The sequence below is a fragment of the Calonectris borealis genome, chromosome 16, assembly GCF_964195595.1.
Source record: "Calonectris borealis chromosome 16, bCalBor7.hap1.2, whole genome shotgun sequence".
NCBI lineage: Eukaryota > Metazoa > Chordata > Aves > Procellariiformes > Procellariidae > Calonectris > Calonectris borealis.
The window spans coordinates 16,456,367-16,484,252 of record NC_134327.1 but is presented as its reverse complement, the minus strand read 5'-3'; the positions used below and the strand labels follow the sequence as shown (position 1 = coordinate 16,484,252).

The 27,886-nt window shown below is 48.4% G+C and overlaps 2 protein-coding genes across 5 annotated transcripts in view; one reads left to right on the top strand and one right to left on the bottom strand.

Annotated features, from left to right (window-relative positions):
* The first annotated feature begins 1,888 nt into the window (after positions 1 to 1,888).
* ZNF598 (zinc finger protein 598, E3 ubiquitin ligase) lies at positions 1,889 to 19,471 on the top strand. 3 transcript variants are annotated; one of them, XR_012676148.1, is made up of 13 exons: positions 1,889 to 2,141; positions 5,270 to 5,382; positions 6,811 to 6,940; positions 9,172 to 9,383; positions 9,975 to 10,192; positions 10,927 to 11,044; positions 12,082 to 12,263; positions 13,537 to 13,609; positions 14,239 to 15,002; positions 15,987 to 16,122; positions 16,943 to 17,087; positions 17,211 to 18,081; positions 18,481 to 19,471. XR_012676148.1 is itself a non-coding variant. In XM_075165530.1 (12 exons), exons 1-12 carry the CDS (start codon positions 1,947 to 1,949, stop codon positions 17,556 to 17,558), a joined length of 2,631 nt encoding a protein of 876 aa, XP_075021631.1. In that variant the 5' UTR covers positions 1,889 to 1,946; the 3' UTR covers positions 17,559 to 19,471. The 3 variants fall into 3 exon arrangements, 2 of the variants coding, with proteins under 2 accessions (XP_075021631.1, XP_075021630.1); XM_075165530.1 differs by having other exon boundaries at positions 13,540 to 13,609; positions 17,211 to 19,471; XM_075165529.1 differs by having other exon boundaries at positions 17,211 to 19,471.
* Positions 18,905 to 27,886, bottom strand: part of SYNGR3 (synaptogyrin 3) — a 26,212-nt gene continuing 17,230 nt past the window's right edge. For both annotated transcript variants that reach the window (XM_075165532.1, XM_075165533.1), the window contains exons 3-4: positions 26,744 to 26,886; positions 18,905 to 24,800 (exon numbers count right to left, since the gene is read on the bottom strand). In XM_075165532.1, the coding sequence (XP_075021633.1) occupies positions 24,591 to 24,800; positions 26,744 to 26,886 (353 nt within the window). In that variant the 3' untranslated portion in view covers positions 18,905 to 24,590. The remainder of the gene's footprint in view (positions 24,801 to 26,743; positions 26,887 to 27,886) is intronic.

Below are 27,886 nucleotides of genomic sequence, written 5' to 3'. Positions count from 1 at the left end.
ATGCTGGTGTTGGGCTAGGTATCATGATACATTTTAATGAATTCACTGTGGTTTATATGCTCCTTTGTCCTAAAATGATCATTTATGCATCAAAGAAAATGGAGAGCATCTTTTAACTCAAATGACAGGGAATTTGGTGAAAAGAAAGAAGACCTAAACGATAGAGATACTGTTTGTCCAATCTTCCAGCTAGCCATGATGCACACAAGTAGATCCTAGGAATTTACCGTACATTTTAATGTGGAATTTAGTGTGGCTTGTCTCCATTTCCCTTCCTAGAAAATGTAGTTTATTTTGTGTTTTATTTTTAAGGGTTATCATATTGTGCCAGCGAGTACTCTGAGCATTGACCTGCTTCACTGAGGCATGGAATCACTCTTCAGTCGTCCTCTCACACCAGCTCTGCAGGTCGCGGGAGAGGCCCGTGAAACATCGGGCCGTTTTGTCACTTCTGGGACAGATGGAGCCCTTGACTCAGGGGACAGGACTCCAGGAATGTTTGCTAAGCGGCGTGACGTGCTGCTCATCTGGTGACACATACGAGGATGTGGCAGAACGAGCGCCTCGTGCCAAGTTCTTGGGGTTTCTTGACACTTTCTGGGTAGATCTAGAAGCAGAACTTCCGTGTTTGGCAGGGACCTGCTCTGATTTTTCACACATGGAAAGGAAAGTGACCCCGCACAGGTCGTTTTGTGGGAATCCGGGAGAAGAAAAAAGGTGGGAGATCCTAAAGTTTGAAAAACTGTTTCTGTCTCTTCCTCTGTGCTGTCCCCAAACAAGCTTTTATGCTTTTTTACTTCACTTTGAGAGGAACATGGCTGCTGAGCCCGTGTTGACGCTGTTCTCCGTGCTCCTGGAGCACCCTCTTCTGTTTAAGGAGCTGCAATTCTCGTCTCTGAGCTCCAGCAACACACAGGCCTTTAAAATACAAAATCAGCCCTCAAAGCAAGCGCGGGAACATACATTTCTTTACCAACCAACCAGACATATCAATGATTAACTCTAGTCCACCTTAATTCGCTCTGAAACCCCAGGCACCTGTCACATGCCCAGATACTGAACGCATGAATCATATAGCACATACACAAAGAGGCTTCTCTAACAGACCGTGCTCTTAACGTGCCGGCACTAACAGAGCCCATTTGTGGTGCTGTTCTAATGGATGCAATATTCTATTTTCTACAGTGTTTCAAGTACACTTTTTAACAGGTTTTTTTCCAATCGCACCTAGTTTACACAGGCTACCAGACGCCTGCATTATAAAATCAGATCAAGAGGCAGAGCTGCAGGTCCGATGCATCCATTGTGGGCCTGTTTGCCCTGGCAAAACCCCACGTAAAGCACCACCCCACCGCCTCCGCTGCGGCGGGTCACCACGCTGCCCCAGTCTCCCCACAGACAGGGTCTGCAGCTCCCCATGAGGTGACACAGCGCAGGCCGCGCCCGCCCAGCACTCTCGGCCTCTCCCGGGGCCTGCTCAGCTGCCACCGGGAAAGGGGCCGCCAAATGGCGCCCGCGGGCCGCCGCCACCTCAGGGGAGAGCAGCGAGAGGCAGCTAGAGGGGCCCCGCCGCGGAGGCGCTCCGGGCCGCGCTTCTCCATGGTCAGAGGCCTGCAAGAGCAAGGCTAGCGCGGCCCGGGCGGTGGGGCGCTCTGCGCTGTTCCTCTATGGTCGGGCGCTGGAGGACGCGGGGTGACGTCCGGAGGCGTGGCGCTCTAGCGGTCGTAAGGGGTAGTTAGGGGGCGAGGCGTCGCTCTAGGCGGAGACTCGATGGTCAGCCAGGCTGGCGCTGCGCCGGGGATCCGCGAGGGCGGATCTCTATGGTCGGAAAGCCGGGCGGAGAGTCGCGCGTCGGGCCGGGCCGGGCGGCGCTCTAGGCCGCCTCTCGATGGTGCGGGCGGTTGCTAGGCGGTGCGGGGCCTAGGCCGCGGCGGGTCGGCGCCGCCATGGCCGCCTCGGCCGCCTCGGCCTCCGGCGCGGCGGCGGGCCCCGCGGACGGGTCGTGCGTGCTGTGCTGCGGGGAGCTGGAGGTGGTGGCGCTGGGCCGCTGCGACCACCCCATCTGCTACCGGTGCTCGGTGCGGATGCGGGCGCTGTGCGGCGTGCGGTACTGCGCGGTGTGCCGGGAGGAGCTGGGCCAGGTGAGGCCGGGACCGGCGCCCTCGCAGCCGGCGGGGCCGGGCCGCTCCCTCCGCGCCGTGCCGGGGCCTGCGTGGGGCTGGGCTCGGGCGGGCTGCCGCGGGGAGCGGGGCCGCGGGGGGAGGGAGGCCTCGGGCTGGGCTGGGGCAGGAGCCGGGCCGCGGAGCCACTCGTGGAGCCTGCCGGCGGGAGCCCCGGGCGGGCACATCCCCCAGCCGGGAGCTTTCCGGGTTTGTCTGCTGCCCACTTCGCTCCCCGCGGTGCGGCTGCCGTTCAGAGGAGGCGGGCGGCGTGTTGGAAACAAAAAAATATTCCCTTTAAATTGCATTTTCTTCATATTTTGCGTTTTAAATCAGCAGGGCTTGCTCTCCGGGGGTGGTGTTACGTGATCTCGGGTGACTCTATCATCCTGCCGAATTCCTGGCTTGGTTTGAAGCTTGGGGGAGAACATACTTTGTATTCTTTCAGGGCTTGCTCATGCCTTGCGTTACAGCGCACCGTGCTGCGTTTGCCTCCGGTTCCTGTTGGCGTGAGCTGCCTGTTGGGCGTGTGCTTAAAAAGTGATTTCCCCGCGGTTGTAACGTTTCTGATAGATTTCTGCTTTCCTCACGGCTGCGGGTGCCATAGCGCAGGGCCCTGTTGCGGAGTTCAGGGGACGTCGCTCTGATGCGGTGGCTCGGCTGCGCGGAGGGAGCCGAGGATTCGGTGCAGCGGTGAGCTGCGTGAAGAAAAGTTGTTCGAGGATGGTTGTAAGAACCACTCTTCATATGTGAATTTGTTTTTGCAGAACTGATGCAGAGAAAAACACACCCTTTAAGAAAAGAATTGGTACTAGCACTGAAAGAAATACACTGAAGTGGTTTAGGAAATGAAATAAAACAAATGTATCAGGGGAGGGGGCTCTCCCCTTGGCGAAAGGAGAGCCCCCAACTAAACTATTGGCGTGGGCTGCTTTTCATGTTGTTCAAATGGTTGGAGGGATTGAAGATCTTGGGCTGCGTGCTGAAGATCCTCAGACTTTGTGGAGGCCAGAAAGGTCAATGTGGTTTTTAGAGAGAGCTTACTGGCACGTGGGTAGCCTCTGTGTACAGAAAGATACTCTGTGAAAGTAGTTTTATCTCTGATCATCCTCTGAGGAGCTGCTGCTCTGCTTCTCCCATCTTGGGAAGAAGCAAGCTGTGATGTTGCTCTTCGTCCTTAAACCTGCTTGTCTTAGGGTCACAGGTGGACTGTTAAATCTCGAGAGCTTTTCGATTTTGTAATATTGCTATATTATGTGGCCTGAACTTTGGTTCATTCAGCCATCTTTCTGCCTCCTTTATTAACTGTTTAAAATGATCCTTTTATTATAATTGACTGAGAGGTCATTTTTAATGGCCATGCTCTTTTTTATTCCCTTGTCTTTAAGTGGCACTATAAGACCGTTCTGTCTGTTCACCCATCTGCCGCAAGGAAAGTAAAAAGATATTGGGCGGCATAAATCACATCAAAACTGCCCTTGAATGAAGTGAACGTATATGTAGGATCTAAAACCAGGTTTCTTAATTTGCATAGTGTGTGTGGAGTTAGAAGAGGCAAGTACGACGCTACAAAATCTCAGGTGTCGTACAGAGTAGTGTAGACCGAACTGGTAAGTGTCACAGCAGAATGTCCGAAGGAAATAAAACTATAAAGATGAGTGGCGGCACAGGACATGATGGAGGAGAAAGCAGGATATACTTGTTATGGTAATATGTGCTTTCAGTGATGCATAATTGCTGTAGTGAAGTTAGGAAGGATTACTTATTGACCTGTAAACTAACCCTGACGTATGCTTGGATCAGGCTCGGAGGATCTGTCAGTGTGCTTGTTATGTATGTGTGTGAGGTTGTTCTTGGAACTGCTGTAGGAAATTGTGTTGGACTCCTGTGATAAAATCTACTTTTCAGCAATTCATTCCTCTCTTCTAAAACTCACTTTGGGCTGAAATGAAATGTCAATACAATTTCACTGAAACGAAATTTTTTTAAATAATTGAGTTAGACATAGTTGTCATCTATCCAACAAACTTAAACTTGTATTCTCTTTATTTTAAGCTTGATATTTCAGCAAGTTGGGTGTATTTTTTGTTTTGGTTAACTTAAAAGAAGCCCCACTGTAAAGAAAGCTTTAAAAAAACCCCACAAAACCAGACACAAAAGACTTGTTCCATGGTATGTCACCCCAACAAGGCTAGAGGAATGATTTAACAAGACTAAACTACGTGTGTATTATATAATTGAATGCTTATATTAAGATTGTAGGTATTTCTAGATTTACGACATTTACTGTAAGAACTGAAAGACGCTTACTGTGTTTGTGTCTCAGCCTTTCTAAGCTGGTGAAGGTAATTCCAGCTGTTTCATAAACGTTGCTGCTACCCCAGCACTTCCCAAACTGGGAACGTGTGCTGGAGCAGGCCAGTGGTGGGTGGCTTCTGAAGAAGGATGTAATATTGTAAATGGCTGCGGCGTGAGACCCAAGCTGCTTGGAGGTCAGCAGGAGCAATTGTGAGCAAGCAGGTTCCCTTAGAAGGGGTATGCGGTACAAATAATTTGGAAAGTGATGTAGCGTTTTGTTTCTTGCTTTCCTGGTAGTTAAGGAAAGAAGAAGAAGTGGTTTCCCAGTCAGACTCCGAGTAATGTCACTTTTCGCTTACAGACTGTAGGTTTCCATGTGATCTCCTACCGGGAGAGAGGAGGGAGCTGAGTGCAGGGCTCTTGACAGGCGTTTGCTGCAGAAGGGGTTGAATTGATTGAAGATATTTACTCTTAGCCCAGCTGTGGTAGCAAAACATACCATAAAAGAGTTTCCTTATCTAGTTCAAAACCCAAAGACCAGGCTACTCCAATCCACCTTCTTCTAAGCTGGCTCACGTGCTGGAAGGCGATAAGGAGCAGTCGCAGTGGCTTTGCTGACAGTTGTGGGGGCAGCAACCGGGGGTGGTGGCGAGCAGCTGGGACTGATACAAAGCTCTGCAGGTGTTGTCCAAGCTTCAGGCTATGGCGAGTTCCCTGACAGACGCAGTTTGTGCTGAGGAGTTTATCTGGAATCCCAAAGGCTGTGCAGCCTGAGTGGGCTCTTGCTGATTCTTGTGTTGTGTTGCCTGCAGGTTGTCTTCGGACGGAAGCTTACGTCTTTCTCAACGATAGCACTTAACCAGTTGCAGCATGAGAAGAAATATGACATTTATTTTATGGATGGAGATGTTTATGCACTGTACAGGTAAGTACTGGAACCCTTTCTGTAACATATCCCTAAAGCAGCATATTCTTATCTGCGTTACGTGGCAGGAAATGCATGCTTTAGAGCAACAGTGTGGTTTTGTTTCACGGGTATAGAGTGGCTGCTGTGCTGTGTACATTAGTCACCGTGCAGCGCACGTGGCTTCGGTAGGATGAGAGGCTGGAGCGGCGCGGTTGGCGTGAACCCTCAGTACCACAGCGGGCAAAGGGAGTGATTCCTCAAGGCTGGAGTGTTAGATTCACCGACGCATAATACAGAATTGCGTTGCTCTGTCAATAAAAGTTGCGTTTTGCTTCTTTAACAACAGCAAACTTGCTGAAAGGCTTTTCATTCCTTGCATGGCTGCTGTGGAAATTAGTAAAGACTGAATTACTATCATAATTGTATTTATTGCTGTGCTGCATAAAGGCTAATCAAAACCAGTTGTACCAAACATTGTACGAAAAGAACGGCAACCTTGTCTGCCTGCAAAGATCTTCATTCTAAATGGGAGAGAAAAAGGGTGAAGTAAAAAATCAATGCAGAGTAAAAAATGTGGCGTTAGCATCATGTTATAAAAATATTTTTCATAATGTGCTTAATTCAGAGGCTTTAAGATAATTAAAAGCAGTTAAAAGGAAAGAAGAATGAAAAAAGATGAAGCCATGCAGGCAATGGTACCTTTTTCTTGGAGAATTATGCATTATACCCGACCTGATTTGGGCTAAGAACGTAGCTTTGCTGCTACATTTACAGTTTTGTATGACTTCATATTTATGGAGTTGGGCAATGGGTTTAGTGCGCAGCATCAGCTGGAAGCATGTTCTGATTAATTATGCACCAGCTCTGGGAATTGCCTTTGATGATACGATTTCTGGAGAGTTGCTGAGATTACAGTTCCGTGGGCAGCAATCAAGTGCGAGGGAGTGGGGTCTCCCACTGAGACCAGTGCTCTGTCTTCAGCTCATGTTGGGAATCATTGTGGGTTTTTTGTTTGTTCCCCCCCGCCTTTTCTATTACAATTTTTTATCTCCCCCCACTGTATTGTTCAGTTTCTGACAGTAGAAAATGTAATTAAATTGGATATGGATGTTGCATATATCAGCTGACTCTTCAATAAGCAAGGGGTTTGTTGCATGGACGTGTTACAGTCCACTCCAAATTTTATAGTGGCAGTGTATTACTTACACTGTGACTGTTCAGCTCTTCTCCTACGGTTGAAGCCTCTGTGTAATTTGGTTCTGTTCTGTTCCTGACAGATGACAAAGTATTCTTGGAATAAGCAGGACGCTAACCTCATCACAAATTGCTGGGGGAGCTATAAAAATGCAGCCTTCTGCCACTGACAGAACATTTGGTTTTTGATAAAGGTATCGGGTTGCTGAGAGGGAATCAGATGATTTTTAGGAAATCTTTCTTGTCCCTTAGGAAGCTGCTGCAGCATGAATGCTCTTTGTGTCCAGATGTGAAGCCGTTCAATACCTTTGCAGATCTGGAACAGCACATGAGGAAGCAGCATGAACTCTTCTGTTGCAAACTCTGTGTTAAACACTTAAAGGTGAGCTAGTTCTATGATTTAATGTGTGGGAAGGAGAGGTGCTTCCTTACACGACCTGCAAGAGTACTCGGGGAGGTGGGAAGAAGGGGGTGGCTGAACAGCACCGATTTTATTGTTTTTAAGTTTCCTCTGTCTGCCTGCAGCGAGGCCAGTTGCTTTGTTTTAAGTCTGTCTTCTTCCATAAACTGGTTAATGAAAAAGGCCTGAAGGTTCTCAGTGGATTATATTTTAAATTAAGTCCAACCATATTAATAATCTTCTGGTGTTAGCTCCTCTGCCACGTGTGTAAGTACCAAACCCTAACTGTCTGATAGGAAGTTAATCCTGAGTCGTAGGCAGGCTTCGTTACCACTGTAATGGTAGAGTTTGATGTCTATTAGGACTTATACTCATAATGACTTTACGAGCTAAAACTGTGACTTACGAAAATATTTGGTGCCAGTTCAGAAAGCAGAATGCATCGTGGAGCGATGGATTTATTTCTCAGATCAGAGTCAATGTAGCATTTACAGTTGGATCATGTACAGGAAGAGAATCCATCTTGCTGGTTTAATGAAATATAATTATATTTCATTATCTTGTTTATTTGTTCAGAGCAAATTTCCTGTATCTTGTTGACTTGATTGGAAAATGAAACTCACTGTTGCCTGCAATTGAGGTCCGCTGTGTTTGATGTACACACGTAGAACCTGACCAGGGGCTGTTTTAAAATGTGTTTTACAACCTGCTAAAGATAAAACAGTTACTGGAAAGCTGAGTTGTCTGTGTCTGAAAAGATCATGTGTATTGAGCCTAAAAACTACTCATCTTACCATCACCATCATCATGCTTTTTTATTTTTTTTAATCCCACCCAAATTTCACTTAGAAGGGCTGGTGTTAGGTCCGCCAGGCAATGCTTTTTCACAGTCTGAAAGTTGGAACGCCACCTTTCCCTGGAGCTAGAGTGGGTTTTGTATTTCTGAATTACACATTGAACAAAATCAGCAGCTACTGTTAAATGAATTCTAGGGCTGCTAACCTCCGTGTCTAATAGTTGTCAGCATTCCTTATTGTTGTAGGAGGGAATTTAATGCATGAACACATACTTTTAGAACTCGTTACACAGGGTTTTGTATGTGTGTTTGTTTTCTCTGAAACCAATTAAGTATCAAATCGGAGAAACGCATTTATCCTGTGGTGCCACAGTTGGTTTATGCCAAGTGAACTGCAGTTTACTGCCAAAAGGGAGCAGGATCCAGAAGTGGTCAGGTTGACCTGGATGAACGCTAATTCGTTGGTTTTTTTGCAGGGTTAGCTTTCAGTGAACTGATTTGATTCTCTTCCCTGTGGTCCTGCAATCACTAGAGCTCATGCAAGGGAAGTGGTCAGGGGAGGGCGAGACCGCTTCTGTCAGTTGCTGTGTCCTTTGAGCTCTGGTAGCCAGCACTAAAGGAGCTTGTTTGTCATTGTCTCTCCCAGAGAATTCACAAAGAACAGTAGAACTTGTTGGCTTTTAATTTCAGAATATTGCAGAGATTTTTATTTTGGAGAAAAAAGTTCCATATTACTAGTACCCACTGAAAAGAAGTTCTTAAACTCGCAGAAGCTTCAATCAGTCAACCCTAGCTAAGCCAAATGAACCTTTTCCCAGAACAAGTTAACGCTCCTCGTCTAGGCGAGAAATAAAGGATATTCTGTTCTCAAGGATGTGTTGATCTTTTTGGCATCTTCAGAACCCTTCCTACCAAAATAGCTCGCGTGTTGGTAGGTCAGAAGATTGGCTTATAATACAAAATTTGTTCACTAAGCTGTATCCTTTGCATGTAGCTATCTTGGGGTAGTTGCTATCGGAGGAAAGTATAACAGCTCACTTCTGCTTTACAGGTTTTTTTAGTTTGAGTATGCAAAATACTATATGTTCATAAATGCATGTTTAGGATTTTTTTCCCCACCAGAGATTATAATTTAAAGTTTGTTCCATTATGTTAATAGACAAAAAAAAAAAGGGAAAAAGGTGAATTAGATCTGTTTCAAATGTTCAAACTGAGTGAAATGCAAGTTAGATTTAATTTGGATCTATCACGTGAATTTTGTTTCCTATTCACTGAAAATTTTAGGTGTCAGTTGTCAAACTGCATCTTTCTGAAGCAAATCTTCCACCCCTATAAAGGAACAAGTTGTGCACAATCCAGCTTATTCTATTTTGTTCTCTGTTCACAAGAAGTAATACATATATATATATTTCTTCAGATTTTTACTTATGAACGGAAATGGTATTCTCGTAAGGACCTCGCCCGTCACCGAATCCATGGAGATCCAGATGACACCTCTCATCGTGGGCATCCCCTGTGTAAATTTTGTGACGAACGTTATTTGGATAATGATGAGTTACTGAAACACCTAAGACGAGATCATTACTTTTGTCATTTCTGTGACTCAGATGGTGCTCAGGAATACTACAGGTTTGTGCAAGCAGTTTATTCCTCTTCCTGTAGCTTAAATTTTGAGGAGAAATTGCTTGGGTCTGCTTTGAATTTTGGGGAAGGTAGTGCTTGAAGACAGAGGACAAGAATGTGAATAGGTTGGCTGCAGTCTCTTTTGTTCCTCAGACCAATAGCCAAAGTAATCACTTTCTGTCTAGTTTATGTCTTAAAGTTTTCTTCGTTAATGTTAAACATTAAAAGTTACATTTTGCAGCATGACAGCAGATGTCTGCAGCTGTCTAGCGTGTTAAATCTAGTACTCCAAAGTTCATGGGCAAAGCAGGTAGAAGTAAATTTTCTTTTATGAAATAGATGCCTTATGTACAGCTGGATGTGATGAGTATCAGCCAGTAGGTTTAGTTTAACATCTGGGATCGTGCATTAAGGCCGATGTCGACTGTACACAAGTGGTTTCAGCTGGAAAGCTTGCCTGGGGATAAAGAAAGAACCAACCTCCTAGGCTTGTCTTCACTTCGTCTTGTAAGAGTAACCGCATACCATTAGTTACTATTGTACTTTCCCAACACATATGCTGGGAAGGTTGCAGCTCAGCCTCTTTTCTCTTTCCAGTGATTATGAATACCTTCGTGAACACTTCCGCGAAAAGCACTTCCTTTGCGAAGAGGGACGGTGCAGCACAGAACAGTTTACCCATGCTTTCCGCACAGAAATAGATTATAAAGCACACAAAACAGCCTGCCACAGCAAGAACAGGGCAGAGGCCAGGCAGAACCGGCAGATAGACCTTCAGTTTAACTACGCTCCTAGGCACCAGAGGAGGAGTGAGGGTGAGTGTGGTTGGGGGATGAGGTGGACAGAAACATATTCATTCTTACTGCTTTGACGGTTTTCAAGGACACCAAGAAGAAATTCTTTACAAAGAGGGTGGGCAAGCCCTGGAACAGGACCCTGAAAGGTTGTAGAGTTTGTCCTTGAAGGTAACCAGAACTTGACCGGGCAGGGCCCTGGGCAACCTAATGTAGTTTCAGAGTTGGCCTTGCTTTGAGTGAGGGGATGAGCAGATGACATCCAGAGGTCTCTTCCTACCTGAATTGTTTTACAATTTTTTTTCCCCCGTGTGTGGATTTAATGATGATAACATAATTTTAGGAAAATTGCTGACTTTCTTCTCCAATTTGTAATTACGTGAATGACTTATATTACAGTTAATACAAAGTAGTGATGAACACGGAGCATGAGACCAGAGTAGCATATCCACTTAGGAATGCAGAGATGGACACACGTATTGACTTTTCTTCTGTGTGGAACTGTATGTAGAGAGATCTCTGCATAAAAAGAAAATTACTCAAAACTCACATCACAAGTTACAATACATGGAATCCATATACTGCAAAATATATTTTAATGTAGCAATCCCAAAGGTTATATAGACTACTTAATCATCAGAAAGAAATCAAGGTATATTTGTTTGTACTAGTATAGTTCCATTTTTTTCAGGCATAGCGTGATGCCCAAATTAGAAAAATAACTTTGAGAGTGATCAACCATCCCTCCTGTTTAGGTGTTATAGGTGGAGAGGACTATGAAGAAGTTGACAGGTATAACAGGCAAGGGAGGTCAGGCAGACTGGGCGGCCGAGGAAGTCAGCAAAACAGACGAGGCAGCTGGAGATATAAGAGGTGAGTAGCGCAACATTTTGTGGATTTTTATTGCTGCTTAGTGTTGTTTTTTACTTACCAATTCACAATGTTTTGGTGGACCAGTAGGAAGGAAGTGGGTACAAAATTTGGAAGCCTCCATACTGAATCCTTGAGAGTAGAACTAGCTTTCAGCCTAAGCCTGTGTGCTGACTACGTGCTTGGTCAAAGTGAAATTATTCTGTGTGAAGTTTCAGCTCTCTGGGTTGACACAGGAAGCAAAGAGTGTAATCTTCAACTTGTGGGTTAAATACTCAGAATCCTAAATTAATTTCAGCAACTGTTTTTATGCTAACTTTTCTAAATAGGATTTTCTGAAGTGACAAGTGTTTGCAGGTTTAATGGACTTTTTGGTCTGGGTAATCGTGACGTTCCTCTTCTAAGGACCGTGCTTTTCATTGAACTAACAGATCTCTGTGTGGCCAGACTGAGTGCTTTGGAAAAAGAAGAGGGTTAAGTATTGAAATGAAGTTTTGCATTTCTATGTCTCTTCATCCACACAAGACCTGAGTGCTTTATACATACTGCACATCTATTTTTCTTCTTTTTCTCGCTGGACGGTCAGCTGGTTCATTACTGGTGATTTCACTGGGGGAAAAGGTCCATCTCTAAACACTTCTATGTTGGTGTCGCATGTGGATCGTGCATGTGTTAAGAGTTCATGACAAACCATATTTCAAAGAATTACTGTGGCCTACAAGTATGACTTCATACATTTGAAAATTAATGGGAGAGACAGGTGTCCCCATGCATCCTTGGTACTGTCTCTCCCAGTTCACCCTGGTTTCTTCTGGCCTGAATTTTAATTACCACATGTCGAACTTGCAAATCCCGGGGGTGAATGTTGCCTGTCTCATCAACCGGCGCCAGGGTGTGTTGGCGTAGCGGGTTTCTTTTAGCCTTCTCAGCAGGTGGCAGCACAAGATCAGGGACAGTCATCAGCCTGACACCGGAGAGGTGAGACAAAGGTGCTCGGTAATCCTTACTGTTTGACCAAGAAAATCTGCCCTGTCCTGTAGGGAAGAAGAAGATAGAGACGTCGCAGCAGCAGTCAGGGCATCTGTAGCAGCTAAACGGCAAGAAGAGAAAAAACGCGTAGAAGACAAAGAGGACAGCAGCAGTAGAGGTAAAAAGGAGGACTTGAGGGATTCTGAAGTGCTCAGCTCCAAACGTGTGCCAAAGTCTTCAAATGATGCTGCAGGTTAGTGTTGAACACGTTCTGCGGCTGCCGGGAGGCATGATGGGTCTGGAGATCAGCCTGGCAAAAGTGGGAATCGCCATGCGTTGTTCTCAAAAGCTGGTGGACGTGGGTAGAGCTATGCGGAATCTTAATCCAGCAACACGGATTTGCAGTGAAATGTGTCCGAGTGGGCTGGGATTCCTGCAGCAGGTTATACTTGAAATGGAGCTGGGTAGAAATACCAAATGCAATTAACATATGACAATGAGTGATGTTCCATCCAAATCAATATAATCTAAGAATGTGCCATGTCCTACTCTAGCGTGCAAGAACTGGTTGATTGTGATGCTTGGGCTGAGTTTCCCTTTTTTTGAGAACAAGTTATTCCCAGTAAAAGTTTATAACTGGTGAAAGCAAACCTTTTACTGTTTTGACCCAGGTCCAGTTTGGGGCAAATAAATATGATGCAGTGGTGTTTTGATATTACTGTGGCTCCAAATCCATTTTCCACTGTTTTATTGCTCCTACAGCAGGATTTCCACTTAAAGACTATATGCTTTCATCATGAACTGAGAGCTGCTGAGAGCTCTGTTTGGTTAATGGGTACCGCTCAGCTGGGGATGACGGGCAAGGTTTTCTCCCCCAGCTGCCTCCCCAGCTTTTGCTGCATGCATGTCAAAGTTGTTACCGGCTGTCCCTGAACTGCTGCAGTCCGCAGCACTGGATTTGGATTTTAAGGCAAATCTAAATTGGGAATGAGTTATGTTTCAACGTAAAATGACTGCCCAGGATCTAATTGCTGAGCAGCTTGGGCATCTGTGCAGCAGAGGTGTGATGGAGAGCTCAGAGGAGCAGCTTTCCAAGTGAAGCAGCGTTGGCATACCTCAGTCGGAGCTCTGCGGCTCTGACGAGCGTGCTGGCCCTGTGCGGGCAGTTGAGTGCTAACCTCTGGTAGAAGCATGGCACAGACAGCTGGGGGCATTGGCATCTCGGTCTCTAGGGGGTTCCCTCACAAAGTACTTACCAACCAGTGTTTTGCTCATGTTAAGTGTCATGAACTTACCGCGTGCTAGAGCCGGTACACGATGACATAATGGTGAATGCGGTTAGTTGAAGGAAATAGTGATGCATGGATTTAAATTGTCCTTTTGGAATGTCACAGTTAATGACATCATCAGCTGCTGAAAATAGGACTTGTTAATGCTGCTGTCATGTTCATTGATAGCTTCCACTCTGAAATGAATGGATTTTAGTTGAAAACATTTCTTTGCTCTTTTTGTCAATACTCCAAAAGAAGCAGCTGCTAACGGTGCTTTAAGCCAGGATGACTTTCCAGCAATTGGTTCAGCAGTGGGACCTCTACAAGGGTAAGTTTGTGCAAGGCTGCAGCAATGAGAAAGCAAATTTAGAAACTTACTTATGTTCTGCATTTCTGGAGAAAATAATTTTACAGATCACTTAAACTACAAATGCTTCCCCCCAGCCCTGGCCCCCTTCTGCCTCGAGCGGTTTCTGTGCCTGTCACCTGCATGGACGGCATCGGTTGTTGCTTCAGTTCATGGCTTGATCTTTTGGTGGTGCAATTTCAGGGAAATTCTCAGCATTCTCCATTCCAGTCATTTTTAACTTGATAGCTTACCTTGAAGGAGCCGTGCGTTTTAAAATTCATCATCTCCTGAAATCAGTGATGATTAGAACAGTGTCTCTGCAGGCTGTGGGCAGCTCAAATGCGCCTGTGTGTACAGCTCTGGTCAAGGTGAGGTGTACTGGGACAGTACTGATAACACAGCAAGGCTAGCGTGGCTTCTTTGAGGAGACCCATTCCAGACACGGTTTACAAGCCTGAGTACATTTGCATCCTGTTAAGTTGGGTCAGTTGTGCCACCCTAAGTGAGAGTTTGAGGAGCGCAGCCAGGTACGGAGCTCGTCCTGCCTGTCGGAGTTGTGCTGCCTCCGCAGCACCGGTGTAACGGGGTGTACTTTTCCTTTCTCACAGCTCTGCCCAGCTAGCAGCGGTTAAGCTTAAAGAAGAAGATTTCCCAAGCTTGTCATCCTCTGCAGCACCCACCATCTCTTCTGGGATGTCTTTGACATATACAGCGACTGCAAAGAAAACAGCTTTTCAAGAGGAGGATTTTCCAGCTCTAGTGTCCAAAATGAGGCCTAACAATAAAACAATAACTAACATCACATCTGCATGGAACAATGGTTCCAGTAAAAATGTGGTCAAAGCCATTAGCAACCCCTGCGTAAACCAGATAGCCAAAAAAACATCCTCCTTGAATAGCGTTAAAGGAAGTAAGAAGAGCAATAAACTCTCTCAGTCAGACGACGAAGACAGCGGTAGTGGCTTGACAACCCAGGAGATCAGAAACACACCAACAATGTTTGATGTGTCGTCCTTGCTGGCAGCTTCTACCTCACAAACTTTTACGAAAGTGAGCAAGAAAAAGAAGATGGGGGTTGAGAAGCAGAGACCGTCGTCCCCGCAGCTGTTACAGGAGACATCGCTTCCCAGGCCATCCACTGAAAAGCTGCCAGAAGCAGAGCAGACATCAAATGCATCCTCTGCTCTTCACGCCCCTGACAGATCCGCGACTGTCATGAATGGTCATTCGGAAAAATCGTTAGCGATCTGTAGTACACCCAAAGAGCCCCCTGGCCTTAAAAAGCCCACAGTGACTAACAAATGCCCTTTACCTCAGGAAGACTTCCCAGCTCTTGGGAGCTCAGGATCAGCTAGAATGCCCCCGCCACCAGGTAAGGACTGCAGGGCACGGCCAGCTTTGCTTGGCTGTAGCTTAGAGAAAGGCGGCACGTGGATGAGATGTATAACCTGCTCCTGGCTCTCGTGTGAAGAGCAGTTCTGTCGGTACGCACCTTTGAAGTTAAAAAAGGCAGTCTGGGCAACACGGATGGGCTTGAACGTCCGCTGTGAAACACGGTTGAAGCGGTGGCAGTGGTGGGATACCTCTGCTCCGTGCAGCTGCAGGTGTCTGCTCTGACGAGCAGCTGGTCCTTACCTGTCACTGCTTTTCTGATGAGTCATGTCTGACACAGATCTGTGCTTTTGTGCTTTAAGGTCTAGTTTGGAAGCCCCTGCGGGCAAAGGCAATCTCTCTTCAGCTGTGACCTGTGCCTGCTGGTACTTGTCAGTTGGCTTGCTTGGTCACTTTTGTTCTGTGTTTGCAGAGGTTTAATGCCTTTGCTTTTAGCGGTGCCGTAATCTTGTAAAACTGGAGTAACATAGCAACAAATGTGACTTACAGTGGTTTTAATGAAAGTAGAATCGCATCAGGAGATGCTTGCGTAGCTGTTTTGTTCTGTGCTGCTCTGCAGGTATTGCTTGGTGGAGTATGCTGGAACATGTGATGCCTAGTGCTGTTTTGACTTCTGGAGTGATTTCTGTTCACTTTAATAATGTAAAGGTGTTTTTCATCGTGAGTTTGTGTGGGTTTTTTTAAATTATTTTCTTTTGAAAAAATAAATTCATAGTCAAAGCGCTTTCCTTGTGGAGTAACACCAGCCACTGTGAAGTGCTTCTTGACCTGACTGTTAAGGCAACAGATTTCCACCTCTCTAATTTTTAGTTTTTTTCCAATATAGTGATGTCTGCACTGCTGACTCTTGCTTCTTGGTGCTTCTGGAGAGTACGTCAGACCACTGGCGTTAATTTTAGACGGTGGTATGTGGGTGCCACAGATACGTGCTCTAACTTCCTGCCCGTTCTCTGCTTTCATTTAGGCTTTAACACTGTGGTGCTATTAAAGAGTCCTCCTCCGCCTCCGGGACTGTCGGTGCCTGTTAGTAAACCCCCTCCAGGTTTTGCTGTTATTCCATCCACCAACCTCTCTGAACCTGTCACTACATCTTTGAAAGAGTAAGTAGAAGTCCTTTAAGCTAGAGTTACTTTACGCATTGCATCTCAGTTATGGCACATGGGCTTCAAACAACAGATGAAATGCTCTGAGGGGATTATTCTGAGCAGGTGCCGCCGCGGAGGCCAGCCGCTTCGTGGTTCCCGCTGGGGAGTCCCGCGGCCGTTGTGGGCTGGATTCGGGAGAGTTGTGTAAAAGGAAGCACAAGCGTTGTGTGGATGCAGGTCTGAGGAAATGAAAACCTGTGCAGTGTGGCAGCTCAGACTACTGTCTTTTCTAGATTTATTTTTAACCTTTAACGTTTTTAACCTTTCCGTTGATCTGTCTGAGTCCCAGAAGCAAGGCACTGACGCATGTTTTCCTTGGTGACCTCTAAATGCCTTCATTGCTCTGACCTTTCCAGCAGCTGGTCTGTGGTCGGGGCCCTTCTGGGCTAGAGAGATGAGTTTATGGGAAAAGGGGAGGGGAAGGCTTGCCTAAGTTTAATACAGGTGCCTGTATTAGTCTCTTCGGTTTTATTCGTGGTGCAGTCTTGTTGCTCGCATCTTTTTAGTAAACCTGGCTTACAAAACGGCTAGTCAAGACTGTGTTAAACTTGCATTTTAAATATTCTGTCTAGGTAAAGCTGGATACAGTAATCCCACAGGATGCATTTCATCGTCCCGTCAAGATAGCTATGTGCTGCTTATAGTAACTGCATGTGTGGTGGGTGGAGAAAGGAGTGCATCCTATAGAAGAGAATAGCCATATAATATATGTCCCGCAGCATCTTTGTGTAACACGAAGCAGTGTCAGAGTCACTTTTGGTCTTTTCAAATGCAGGCCAAAATCCTGTCACGGATCGTACTTGATACCTGAAAACTTTCAGCAAAGGAACATACAGCTGATACAATCTATTAAAGAATTTCTTCAAAGTGATGAGTCCAAGTTCAATAAATTTAAAACTCATTCTGGGCAATTCAGACAGGTGAGTGGGCAAGAACCTTTGGATTCCCGAAACCTTCTTCTCTGGGAGAAAGTGAATCCCAGTGAGATTTTTTTGTTATATGTGTATTTTTTTCTAATTATTCCAATTCTCTTTTCACTGAAGGGTCTGATTTCTGCAGCACAGTATTACAAAAGTTGCCGAGAACTGCTTGGAGACAACTTCAAGAAAATTTTTAACGAGTTGTTGGTGTTGTTGCCGGACACAGTTAAGCAACAAGAACTGCTTTCTGCTCACAACGATTTCAGAATCAAAGAAAAACAAAGCTCAAACAAACCCAAAAAGAACAAAAAGAATGTTTGGCAGACGGACTCCAACTCTGATCTCGACTGCTATATCTGCCCAACGTGTAAGCAAGTACTAACTCAGCAGGACGTTGTCACCCATAAAGCTTTGCATATTGAGGATGAGGAGTTCCCTTCCTTACAAGCAATCAGCAGAATCATCAGTTAGCTTTCCCGAAGACCAATAAAACAGTCTCTGTCTATGAACATGCACTTTTTGGAATGAGGTTTGGCAGTGTGGTGTGGCTGAGAGCCGGTGCCAGTTGAGTAGTCAGGTAACCGTTAGAGAGCCCTCTCAGTGCTGTTCATAAATTCTGTGCAAAGGGATCACCGGACTGCGCCGTAGCTAATTAACGTCCAAAGTCTGAGCTTCCGAAATGCCTGAGTAGAATTAGGCTGAAATCGCAGGGTGGGCAGGCAGGGGGGCACCTTTCTCCTGTAACAGGCAATAGCTGAGAAAATACTTTCTGATCTGAAGACTGACAGGGGACGCAATAGGGGAATAAGCATCTGGTTTGGGTTTTTCTTTCTTTTTTTCGGGGGGTGGGGGAAGATTATGAATCACTGAAATGAATGGAAGCAAAAGCGGCTTCCCTTACAATATTCTGATTTTTTTGTGCTATTTCTGTGACCACAAGATCACAGTAGTCAGGGGTACAAAGGTGCAGAGAAGGAAAAGATGCTACTCACTGGTGAGTAAGACCGTTACAGCTGCGTGTCTGTAAACATTGAGCTGCTCATAGAGCAAGGAAAATTCCTGTCTGAAAACGGAATTAATTCTACTACTTGAAGAATTGGACTGATCTGTGTGATTAGTTGAACGTGAGATTTGAAGTTGCCTCTGACCTTTTATGTAACATGTTCTTGAAAGAAACTTCCTTTGTAGCACTGCATGTGGAATAATAACATTAAGGCTTTACTTTCTGTAAAGCACACTTCACAGTAATTTTATTTAATGACTGCCATGTTTCTAATTTCTTGGATGTATTAATGGTGGTAGGTCCGAACAACAGCATATTGGGACATTAAATGCTGCTGATCACTGACCATGTTTATCTGCAGTGCCTTTAAGTGCGTTTATCTGTTTACAGTGGTCTGCACTAACAAGGATAATTTGTTCAGATTGTACGGACCGTTTGCATCCTGTACCTCCCTCGGTGATATCGGTCTGAAGTAGCTTTGCTTATGTTGCTTGGCATCTCTAAATTCCCCCTCTCGGAGACAAGAGGGGAATCGTCATCGTTTGAAGCAACTCCTCCAGCAGCAATGACGTGATGGAGTGACAGGAGTCCTCCCCGCAGTGCACTTTCATGGCTGTAATTCCGTGTCCGGTTCTCTCCCCTCCTGGCAGACCAGGTTTAGTTATTTTTAACATGTAGAAATAAAGTTGAAATTAATTTATGTAATTTTTAGTGACAAAACACGGCTTTTCTATAAGCATCATTTCTATGAAATTGAGCTCAGAGTATTACTGAAGAGCTAGTCCTGGCTACAGAAAGTTTTCCTGGCCTTACACTTTTTAGTTTTGCTTGCTGTCAGGCTGCAAAGTGCTTTTGGTTTCTTTTCCGAATAATTAAGTCTGTTTTGAATACCGGAACGTGTTGTATTTAGCACAGGGCTGGGCTGCACGCACTGAAACGGGGGCGGGGAGGATTATTCGGCTGCATGGCTGCTCATGAAGTGCATGAATACGTGACAAGTAGCAACAGGTCCGTGTTCCTGCCTGGAGTCGGGTTCCTCTGGAGCGGAGCCCCTGCCCCTGCCCCCTGCCGCGGCGCTTGGGGCGGGTGCCGGCTGCCCCGCGCTTCTACTCAGCAACTGATCTACGGCGTCAGCTCTTGCCCTGGCTCTTCCTTTGGTTTGTGAGGTTCAGTGGAAGTGAAATGCAAATTCTCTGCAGGAGCATCTTACGTCTTCCCTTGAGCTTCAGTTAATTTCTTCTGTGTTAGCAGATACGTAGTTCCCACCGGGCGGGTGCTGCTGTAAGTTTCCTCGAGGCGATCGAGCTCTTTGGCCTGATGATGCAGTTTCCTTGTTCCTTGTGCTCACCTGATTAAATAAAGTATTACCAACTTTTTTTCAGGCCGCTTCTATTCATTTTTAACTCTTTATTGAAAATAAGTTGCAGTTGGTACACGGACACTGAAAATACATAGTCACAGATTGTTCTCTCAAAAGATATTTTTATATATATAATATATACAAAAGTTGTAAACATTTTAAACTTATTTCCATACACAGTCCACTTTATACTACAATGCACGTAAGGTTAGTGACAACTGCAACTCTTGGAAGCGGTCTGCTTATACAGAGGTATCTGCAAAAAAACTTAAATTTGCAAACCACATTTGGTTTCAGTTTGATATTAAAACTCTTAAAGAATCTGAGGTTTAAATGCATATTGCAACCAAATACAGGCAGCTGAACTTGGGTTTCAAGTTGGTACAGTAAGGCTGTTTCTGAGCCTCACTGGTGGTGGGAGAGGGTCTTCCGACACACACAGCTTCAAAATGCTGCCGAGAAAAGAACTAGGAATAAAGGGGAGTGGAACTGGACCCATCCGCTCTCCCCAGCACGCTTGGGGAACACAAAGGCTGAAGGAAGTCTGCAAATCTATACAGTAGCTTTTATCGAGAGAAATACCGATGTGATGTACTAAAGAAGAGACAATGACCACCGTTGGCTTAGTTACGTCAGCTCATGGCAGCAGGCGCGACTAAGGAGCCGGCCGTACGCCCTTTGGGGGTTGGTTGCGGAGGGAGAAGGGCACGAACTTCCCCGTCAGGGATTGCTGGTCGGCAGAAGTAGAAAAGAAATGCCATCGTTGTCACACGCTGTTGTAGCATGAACCGATGGGACACTCGCCCTACAAAGCGTCCAGGCAAAACGGCCAGAGAAATCCCAGCGGCTTGTAGACATGACAAAGGGAGGGGTCTGCTCAAACTGCGAACTGTCTGCTCAAAAGCAGCGTGTGATGGGGGCAGATCTTTCTTTTTTACTAAGCATCAGTTAAGCAAAACTTCCGCCTTGCTAGGAATAGCTTAAAATGTTGAGAAAAAATTCCAATTCTTTCAAATCTTTTAATATGCTTAAAATAAATATGCAAAAACCATGATGTGGTTAAATTCAGCGCTGAGAAGTATCTATGTTGTCGCAACAGAACCTCCTGCAGCAAGGTGATTTGGTAGAATACATCCCCAGGAAAGGTACGGGATTGTTTCAATTCTATTCTTTACACCCGAATTCAGTGCTAACCCTACGCAGAAGCTTTCAGCACGCTGGCCTGAGAGCAGCACGATCCTGCCCTCTGCAAGCTCGAGTTAGCTGCTGGGCTTCTGAGATCTCTGGAAGAGAGGATTTATTAAACAGCTTGCGAGGACAGCATGGGGGCAGCAGCTGGCGCGGCACAAATTCACAGCACAATCCTGGCATGCTTTTAGGACGCGGTCTGGACGGTTACAAGGAAAGCCGCTAGCGCTACTGTACACAGCGAGTGCGCCGGGAGAAAAAAAGTGGGAGAAAGAAGTACAAAGATTGATGTTACAAATACTTGAACCCCAAATAATGTACTACAGTTACTACACCGATGGCTCTAATTCTCTAACCATAAGCCCGTAAGGTTATATTTAGTTACAGTCCATACCTGTACGCACTAGTCTGCCTGACGAGTCACGGACACGCCGATGTGCTACGACAGTTAATCACGGCACTGCTGACACCGAACGGCTAGCGGGGACGCTGCGGGGGCTTGCGAAGGAAGAGGGTTTCGTACGAGGGGTAGGCACGCGGCATCGCTGGCCAGGCTGGGGCCGGCGGCTCGCCCCGCCTTGAAGCACGTTTTAATTCAGCAAGGCTGCGACGGCTGCCAGCCCGTGCTGCCGCGGGGCCGGGGAGCTACCCGGGCGTTCGGCAACGGCCTCACCAGTGAACCAGAACATGGTTTGTGTTCAAGGTGGGCAAACGCTCTTTCCCAGGCGTGTGTGTCTCGGGCGTTGCGGTACCACGTTAATTACGGCTTGTCCCGTCCTGCCTGGCTGACACAGCCTCGGTGGGGTGACTACCGACAAACTCATCGCTGTTGCCTGGAAAAAATACACCGATCGCGGGCTGCCTGCCCGTACGTGCTGCCTGCCTTCCGATCCTTCCCAGTGCCACCCCAGCGGGGACGTCCTCCCCTCCACCGAGGGGAATACGGCAGATTTTCGGTGGCAGAGGGAGCAGGGTTAAGCTTCCTTGAGGTGCCTGTTGGTGTGGCTGGACACGTTATTCCCGGCTCTGGTTTAATCAAGGAGCAATCTGTTCTGCCTTCCCGCTGCCAGGAAGCCTCTCGGGCGCCCAAGCTCCTTCCTCCTCCTCCTCTCCTGCCCAGCAAAACGCAGCCAGGTCCTTGCACGCTCACCGTGCCGACTGCAAGTTAAAGGTAATACTGACTTCTGGGGAGCTGTAAAAAGCCGCTGACCTTGAGAAGAACAACGGTGCCTCGGCCAGGGGCTGAAGTCGTGCTGAAGTCATCCCCGTTTCACCGTTGCTGCTCTTAAGGTCGGGGCCGGCATGAGAGCGTGCGTGTGCGTGTGCGTCCCTTCTGCGTCCCACCGCCCGCGGGCGGGAGGGCGGGGGGAAAGAAAGGCAATGCAGGCCTCGGTGCGTACATTCAGATGTTGTAATATTCAGCACGGTTACACCAGGGGTCAGGACACGTCCCGCAGTCAGACAGAGCTTTAGTTCTTTACGGTTACAAGGAAACTCTGGAACAGTTATATAGTTAGAAAAAATACAATGTACTGAACAAACATTATCTCACATACAATCAATTTAAACATTTAAATTGATTATAATTTTGCTAAAATATTAACACAAGTACTGTTTGTGCTGCTAAAATTTCAGTGTTCCCTCTAAGAAAAATATTGCTACAGTTCTACCGTACCCTGTACTAAAATCTTTTGCCTTTTTCTTCCCCAGCAAGACTGACTCTAGAAAAACCACAAGGGTCACGTAATTAATTTAGGCTTATACCGTACTGGGGTTTGGGTGTCCCTGGTCTACTTCATGCAAGGATGTCTCACTGCTCGCCAAGCCCTGCTGGCACGGGCCACCAGCAGGTGCCCCTTGGCCACCTCTTCCTTGCTCCTTGCAGTAGCCGAGCAAGTGACAGCTCCGATAAAGCCGTGCAGCATCCTCCTGCTCACGCTCCTGCCGCCGCTGCGGGCAGCAGGGCCAGGCTGCGGGGCGGAGCGCTGCGTACCCCGATAGCGTTGGGACCTCAAAGTGGGGGCAAAGGTGTCCAGAGGGAGAGAGGTCTCCTCTCCTCTGCTGTCGCCGTTGGGAAAGCCCGTGGTGGGGACCGTGGCGGGACGCCAGGTCTCGGTGCCACCGCGCGCAGCCGCGCTGCGTGGGGAGGCTGCAGCGGCGCGGGAGAAGTGTCCGAGTTGGGAAATGGTGCCTGAAAAATCCCCGTGCAGCTCCAGTGGCTCCGGTGCCGCCGGGCGAGCGGAGCTCAGCTCCAGCAGAGCCAGCCTTCGCTGCAAATGCACATTTTAACCCGGCCTGAATAGTAGGGGATTCAAGTAATGCGCTTTGTCACTGATAATGACTGCTCATGATGAGATTTGCTGCTTATTAATTAATGCATTTATTTGCAATTTAGCAGCAGAAATGAGCTCTGTTAATGATGACAAAAAAACTGCCAGATGTTTTTGCTACAAGGAGAGCTGGGCAGTCCGGTAACTATTGCTTGTCACGAGGTCAGAAGGCAGCACGCAACTTTTGCCGGCGTAAACCAGCAAGGCGAAACCCCGGCTCGCCAGCCGCCGGGAGAGTCGGCGGCCCCTAAGGATGGAGCTGCCACCGAGGTGGTCAGGAATTCAAGTTTCAGCTCCTTTGCTGAGTGCTTAGTGACAAATAGCTCAGATCACAGCTGCCGCGCAGGCAGACAGGCGGGGAAAGCAGGCAGGTTGCTGACAAGGACCTACTGGATTTTGCACATTGAATTGTTTTTGACAAGGCAGGAATTTTGCAGCTGAAAACCAAAACTCAGCCTCTTTCCCAGGCATCTTTCATTCACCCTCTTCTCCCGCTATTTGCAAGCACGGGGCCGTGTGCCCCCACACGATGGACTTCAGTGGCCTGTAAAGTCTTTCCGATTCTCTGAATTCCTCACTTCTAGAGACCGCAGGGTAAAACGCACATTCACCCTGAGGTTCTGCTGCAGCTGACGACAGATGGTGGCTGCTCCCAGTACAAAAATACAAGTTCAATGCCACTCCTAAGTGACTTGGACTTTGAGTCGCTGAGACACCCACCCCTTTTCTGTTGGTAGCTCTGGGTTTGAGCATGAGTAAGTGTTCAGCGTTGCCAACCAGAAACTATTTGTAAATTTGCAAACTTTCCCAACCCCTCCGTGAAGAAGTGGAACTGCAACGCGCCGTATTTTCTGCTGATAAAAGGCTATTCCTAATTAGCAGCCAACTGTTGCTGAACTGGTTTCCAGTTTCAAACAGTAACTTTTTAAATTCTCAACCAGAACCATCTTGAAGCGTAGAAGCAATCTGGCCATTCACCACAAACCCAGCCCGCTGCGCCCCCCCATGCTGCCTGCATCCTAAGCTAAGTTTGAAACAGCTGTTTGGATTTTTTTTTTTTACAGTAAATATATACAAATAAAAGTTACACAGACACCACTTATTTCTTTGTGAATTTGGCACTTTCCACGGAACACGTACAGGAAAGCTCTGCAGTGGGAGCGGCACGGGGCCAATCTCCCCAGCGCCGCCCACCCACCCTCGGCACCACAAGACCGGTTCTGTGTTAGCTCTGGAAGAACGAGATAAATAGCACTCCTCAGCTACTGTTTTGTAACAGGAAAAGGTATTCTGGGCTTTCCCAGGGGCTCGGCAGGGCCCAACGCTGACTGCCCAGCGTCAAGCCTCAGAGAGGGCATTTACGCATCTTTCGCCACGTGTAGGTGATGTGGTAGCAACCTTCTTTCCTTCTGACTTAGAGGGAACACTGCTTTTATAAAACCCTTGGACAGGTAAGACAAGAACCAATACCACTGTACAGAATTCACTGCACAACTAGCTAATAGTAGGGAACCCGGCACTGACTTGCCACATTAAGGAAATGGGACTGAATACATTTGCAATCAACCGGTTCAGTGTACTGCACCGTCGGACTCGCTCTGTTGGTACGCGGCCCTCGCCCCTCAGTACGCTGGCACTTGGTAACCTTTCGGGTTGGTGTCTAAGGTCTCGGTGAAGGGGGGGCTCTGGTAGGTCTCTGTGCTCTCGATGCCGCTGCCGGTGGGGTAGCCGGGGTACGGCGCGTTGGGGTCGGTGGCGAACTGATCGGTGGCAAAGAGCGACATGTCCGTCCCCAGGCGGTATCTCTGCAGCGCCTTCACCGCCAGCGCGACCTGCCGCGGGACGGAGGAGGGTTAGGGGGGGATGGCAACGCCGCGGCCAGGACCCCACGTTCCCCCACGACCCTGCATCCCCCCAGGACCCCGCGTCCCCCCAGGACCCTGCATCCCCCCAGGACCCTGTGTCCCCCCAGGACCTCACGTCCCCCCAGGACCTCATGCCCCGCCCGGACCCTGCATCCCCCCAGGACCTCACGTCCCCCCAGGACCCTGTGTCCCTCCAGGACCCTGCGTCCCCCCAGGACCCTGCGTCCCCCCAGGACCTCACGCCCCCCCCGGACCCTGCATCCCCCCAGGACCTCACGTCCCCCCAGGACCCCGCGTCCCCCCGGCTCGCTGCAAAGCACCGAGCACACCACAGATCCCAGGTGGTTGCTGGCCCCACTCCATTAAAGCCGAGAGCTAAAACAACCCCAAACCACAACCCCTAATGCTAAAGGTGCCATTTCTATGTGACAGGTTGACCCCCAAAGCTCTGCCTAGGGTGGGGGTCGCAGCCTGGGCTCACGTCCCCGGCCGTGCAGGTTTGGCACCGCTGGCACCAATAAACCCATCCGCTGCGGGGAGGGAAAGCTGCCGAGTCCCGGGCCAGCAAAATAGGTCAGTTCTGCCGAGACTCCTTCACCCTCTTCCAGGTTGCCAGTATTCAGGTCGCAAACCATGGGAAATGCGGGCGGCAGAGCTGCGAGCACACCACGCTCGCTCTTATTTCAGGAGGTTTCATTAACAATTCAATTAGTTTATAAATGACAGGCCTGGGGGGGGGGGGCGGGAAACGCCTGCAGACACCGAGAACGGCTTCCCAACCACCGCGCTGGTTGTGTGCCGATCACGCAGAGCGCCTGGGTTTATTAATGGTACCAGCGGAGGGGCTGCCGGTGCGACCCCGCACCCCAGCCATCCTCCGTGCCGGTGGCAGGAGACCGGCGTCCCCACTGCCCTCCCTGGGGTGGGAGCAGACGCTGATGGGATGGGGGAGAGCATCCCACCCGGCTCCCTTCCCGGCGGCTGCATTAAATGGGCAGTCTGGCAATACAGCGATGGAGAAGAGCTGCGACGGAGCTGGGATTAAGAGAGATTTATTTGGGTGATAATAGAGCAGGGAGGAGTTAAACTGGTGAGTAACTGGAGCCAGGTCTGCTGCTGGAAAGCCTCAGACTGTCTTTTGCCCCGATTCTTTTAAGGCAATATGGAATTACTGCACATCTTGGGTGCTCTCTGCCCGCAAAAAGCCAGAGGAGGAGGGGAGGTGATGCAGGGGCCACTCCTGCTCCTCCACGTGCAGCCTCCAGAGCAGGAGCCCCCCGAGCAGTGCAGGTACCCCCAGGTACACGGGGGGTCCAGCGGCTGTGGGCAAGGGGCCCCGCGGGGTTTTGCACACCCCTGGCTGACGTCCCTCTGCCACTGTGCGGCCCGGGGGATGCACAGAGCCTAAAAGCAGGAGCAAAGGGGGTTTCTGCAAGCCCCTGCCTCCAGGGTGGGCAGCAGAGGAGCCAGCCTGGCTTCCCCCGAGGGTGAGCTGAGAGCTCCCAAAATCCCCCTGCCATACCGTGAGACCGGCTCATTGCGGTGATCTGCTCCTGGGGACTCGTTTGCTTCCAACCAAATCACTCCCAGGGGGCTAACGAGGCCCTGAAATGAGGGCAGCTCATGGCTGGCGACACGTTTTCGATAGGAATGCAACTTTCCAGCCTCAGGAGAAAGGGAAGTCTGGAATTCCCCAGCGAGAGGGGACCAGAGCTGCTGCTTCCCGTGTAAGAAACCACAAGTTTCATCTCTATTTGGAGGGACCGCAGGTTTCCTCAGTACAGCCCCTTGCTGCCCACCAGGATTCACTTCTCCAAACCGTACCCCAGATTCCTCCTCCCAGTTCAGTGCTGAGCCCAGGGCAGGTTTCATTTCTCCTCTCCCCACCTTAGCTCCGAAGCTGAACTCACCCAGACGATGATGGAGAAGAAGGAGAAGGCGATTGCTGCCCGGGCGGCGTCTGCTCCTTGCGAAACCCCTTTGCTCATCGTTGTCCGTTGCCACTGGTTTGCTAGGAAGCAGAAGGCTACAAACCACAGGAAGGACAAGAAACCTGAAAGAGAACAGAGCTGGTCAGTGCTGCCCCTGCCCACCGCCGCCTCTGCTGCAAGGACCCCCACTTGCTGATGCACAAACATGCCGCCATCAAGGTTTTTTAAATAGCAAAACTGTGATCTTGGGTGCCTTGGCCTGTGCTGTGGCCCAAACGGAGCTATTTTAAAAGAGGCTGATTTGCAATTGTCGGAAAAACAGAGATGGAAGGAACCTTGTAGGGTCACCCAGTGGATTGCCTGCCTGAAGTTTAGCTCACCCACATCTCAACCTGATCTCAGAGACCTACAGGGACAGCAGACCCTCTCTGGACATGCGGTCCTCACAGTCTGGGGGATTTCAGCCTGCTCGCAGGCGTCAAGGCGCTACCAACTCAATTCCAGCACCTCAGTGTGTCAACCCACCATTCCCACCACCGGCTCTTAGAAACTTTAGGCTGGATACTGCAAACCTCACCCAGGAAGAAGCCTGCACTCCTGAGAGCAGCACCAGGCTGCTCGGCTGATGCAGGAGACGGCTTTACAGCTGTTCTGCAACGGGCTATGCCTTGGTCCTACCCAAGGACACAGCTGGAGAGCTTAAAAAAAGGCAAGGAACAATCACCCAGGAATATGGACAGGCTGAGATTAACACGGGGATCGCAACTGACCCTGGGACGTCAGCGCATCCCACGAGCGCAGCAAACGAGCAAGTGCTCATCGTGTGCCGTGCCCAGGGCAGGGACGCGGCAGGGCTGCCCATGGAGCCGAGAGGCACACGGGCTTCACGTGAGAGAGCTGTGCTCGTCCCTGCTGCCCTCCGCTGACTGCGCTCCTGTTCTCAGCCTCTCTGGGCTCTGCGGGATTGAGCAAAAACGCTCTGGTGATTATTCCTTACTGGAACCAAAGCTGGCTGAGCAAGATAGGGCTGCAGCTCCCTAATTCAATCTCCAGCCAACAGCGCTGCCTGATGCCAAGGAGCTCAGAAAATAGTCAAGAAGCAAGCCACAAGCGCACAGTGTA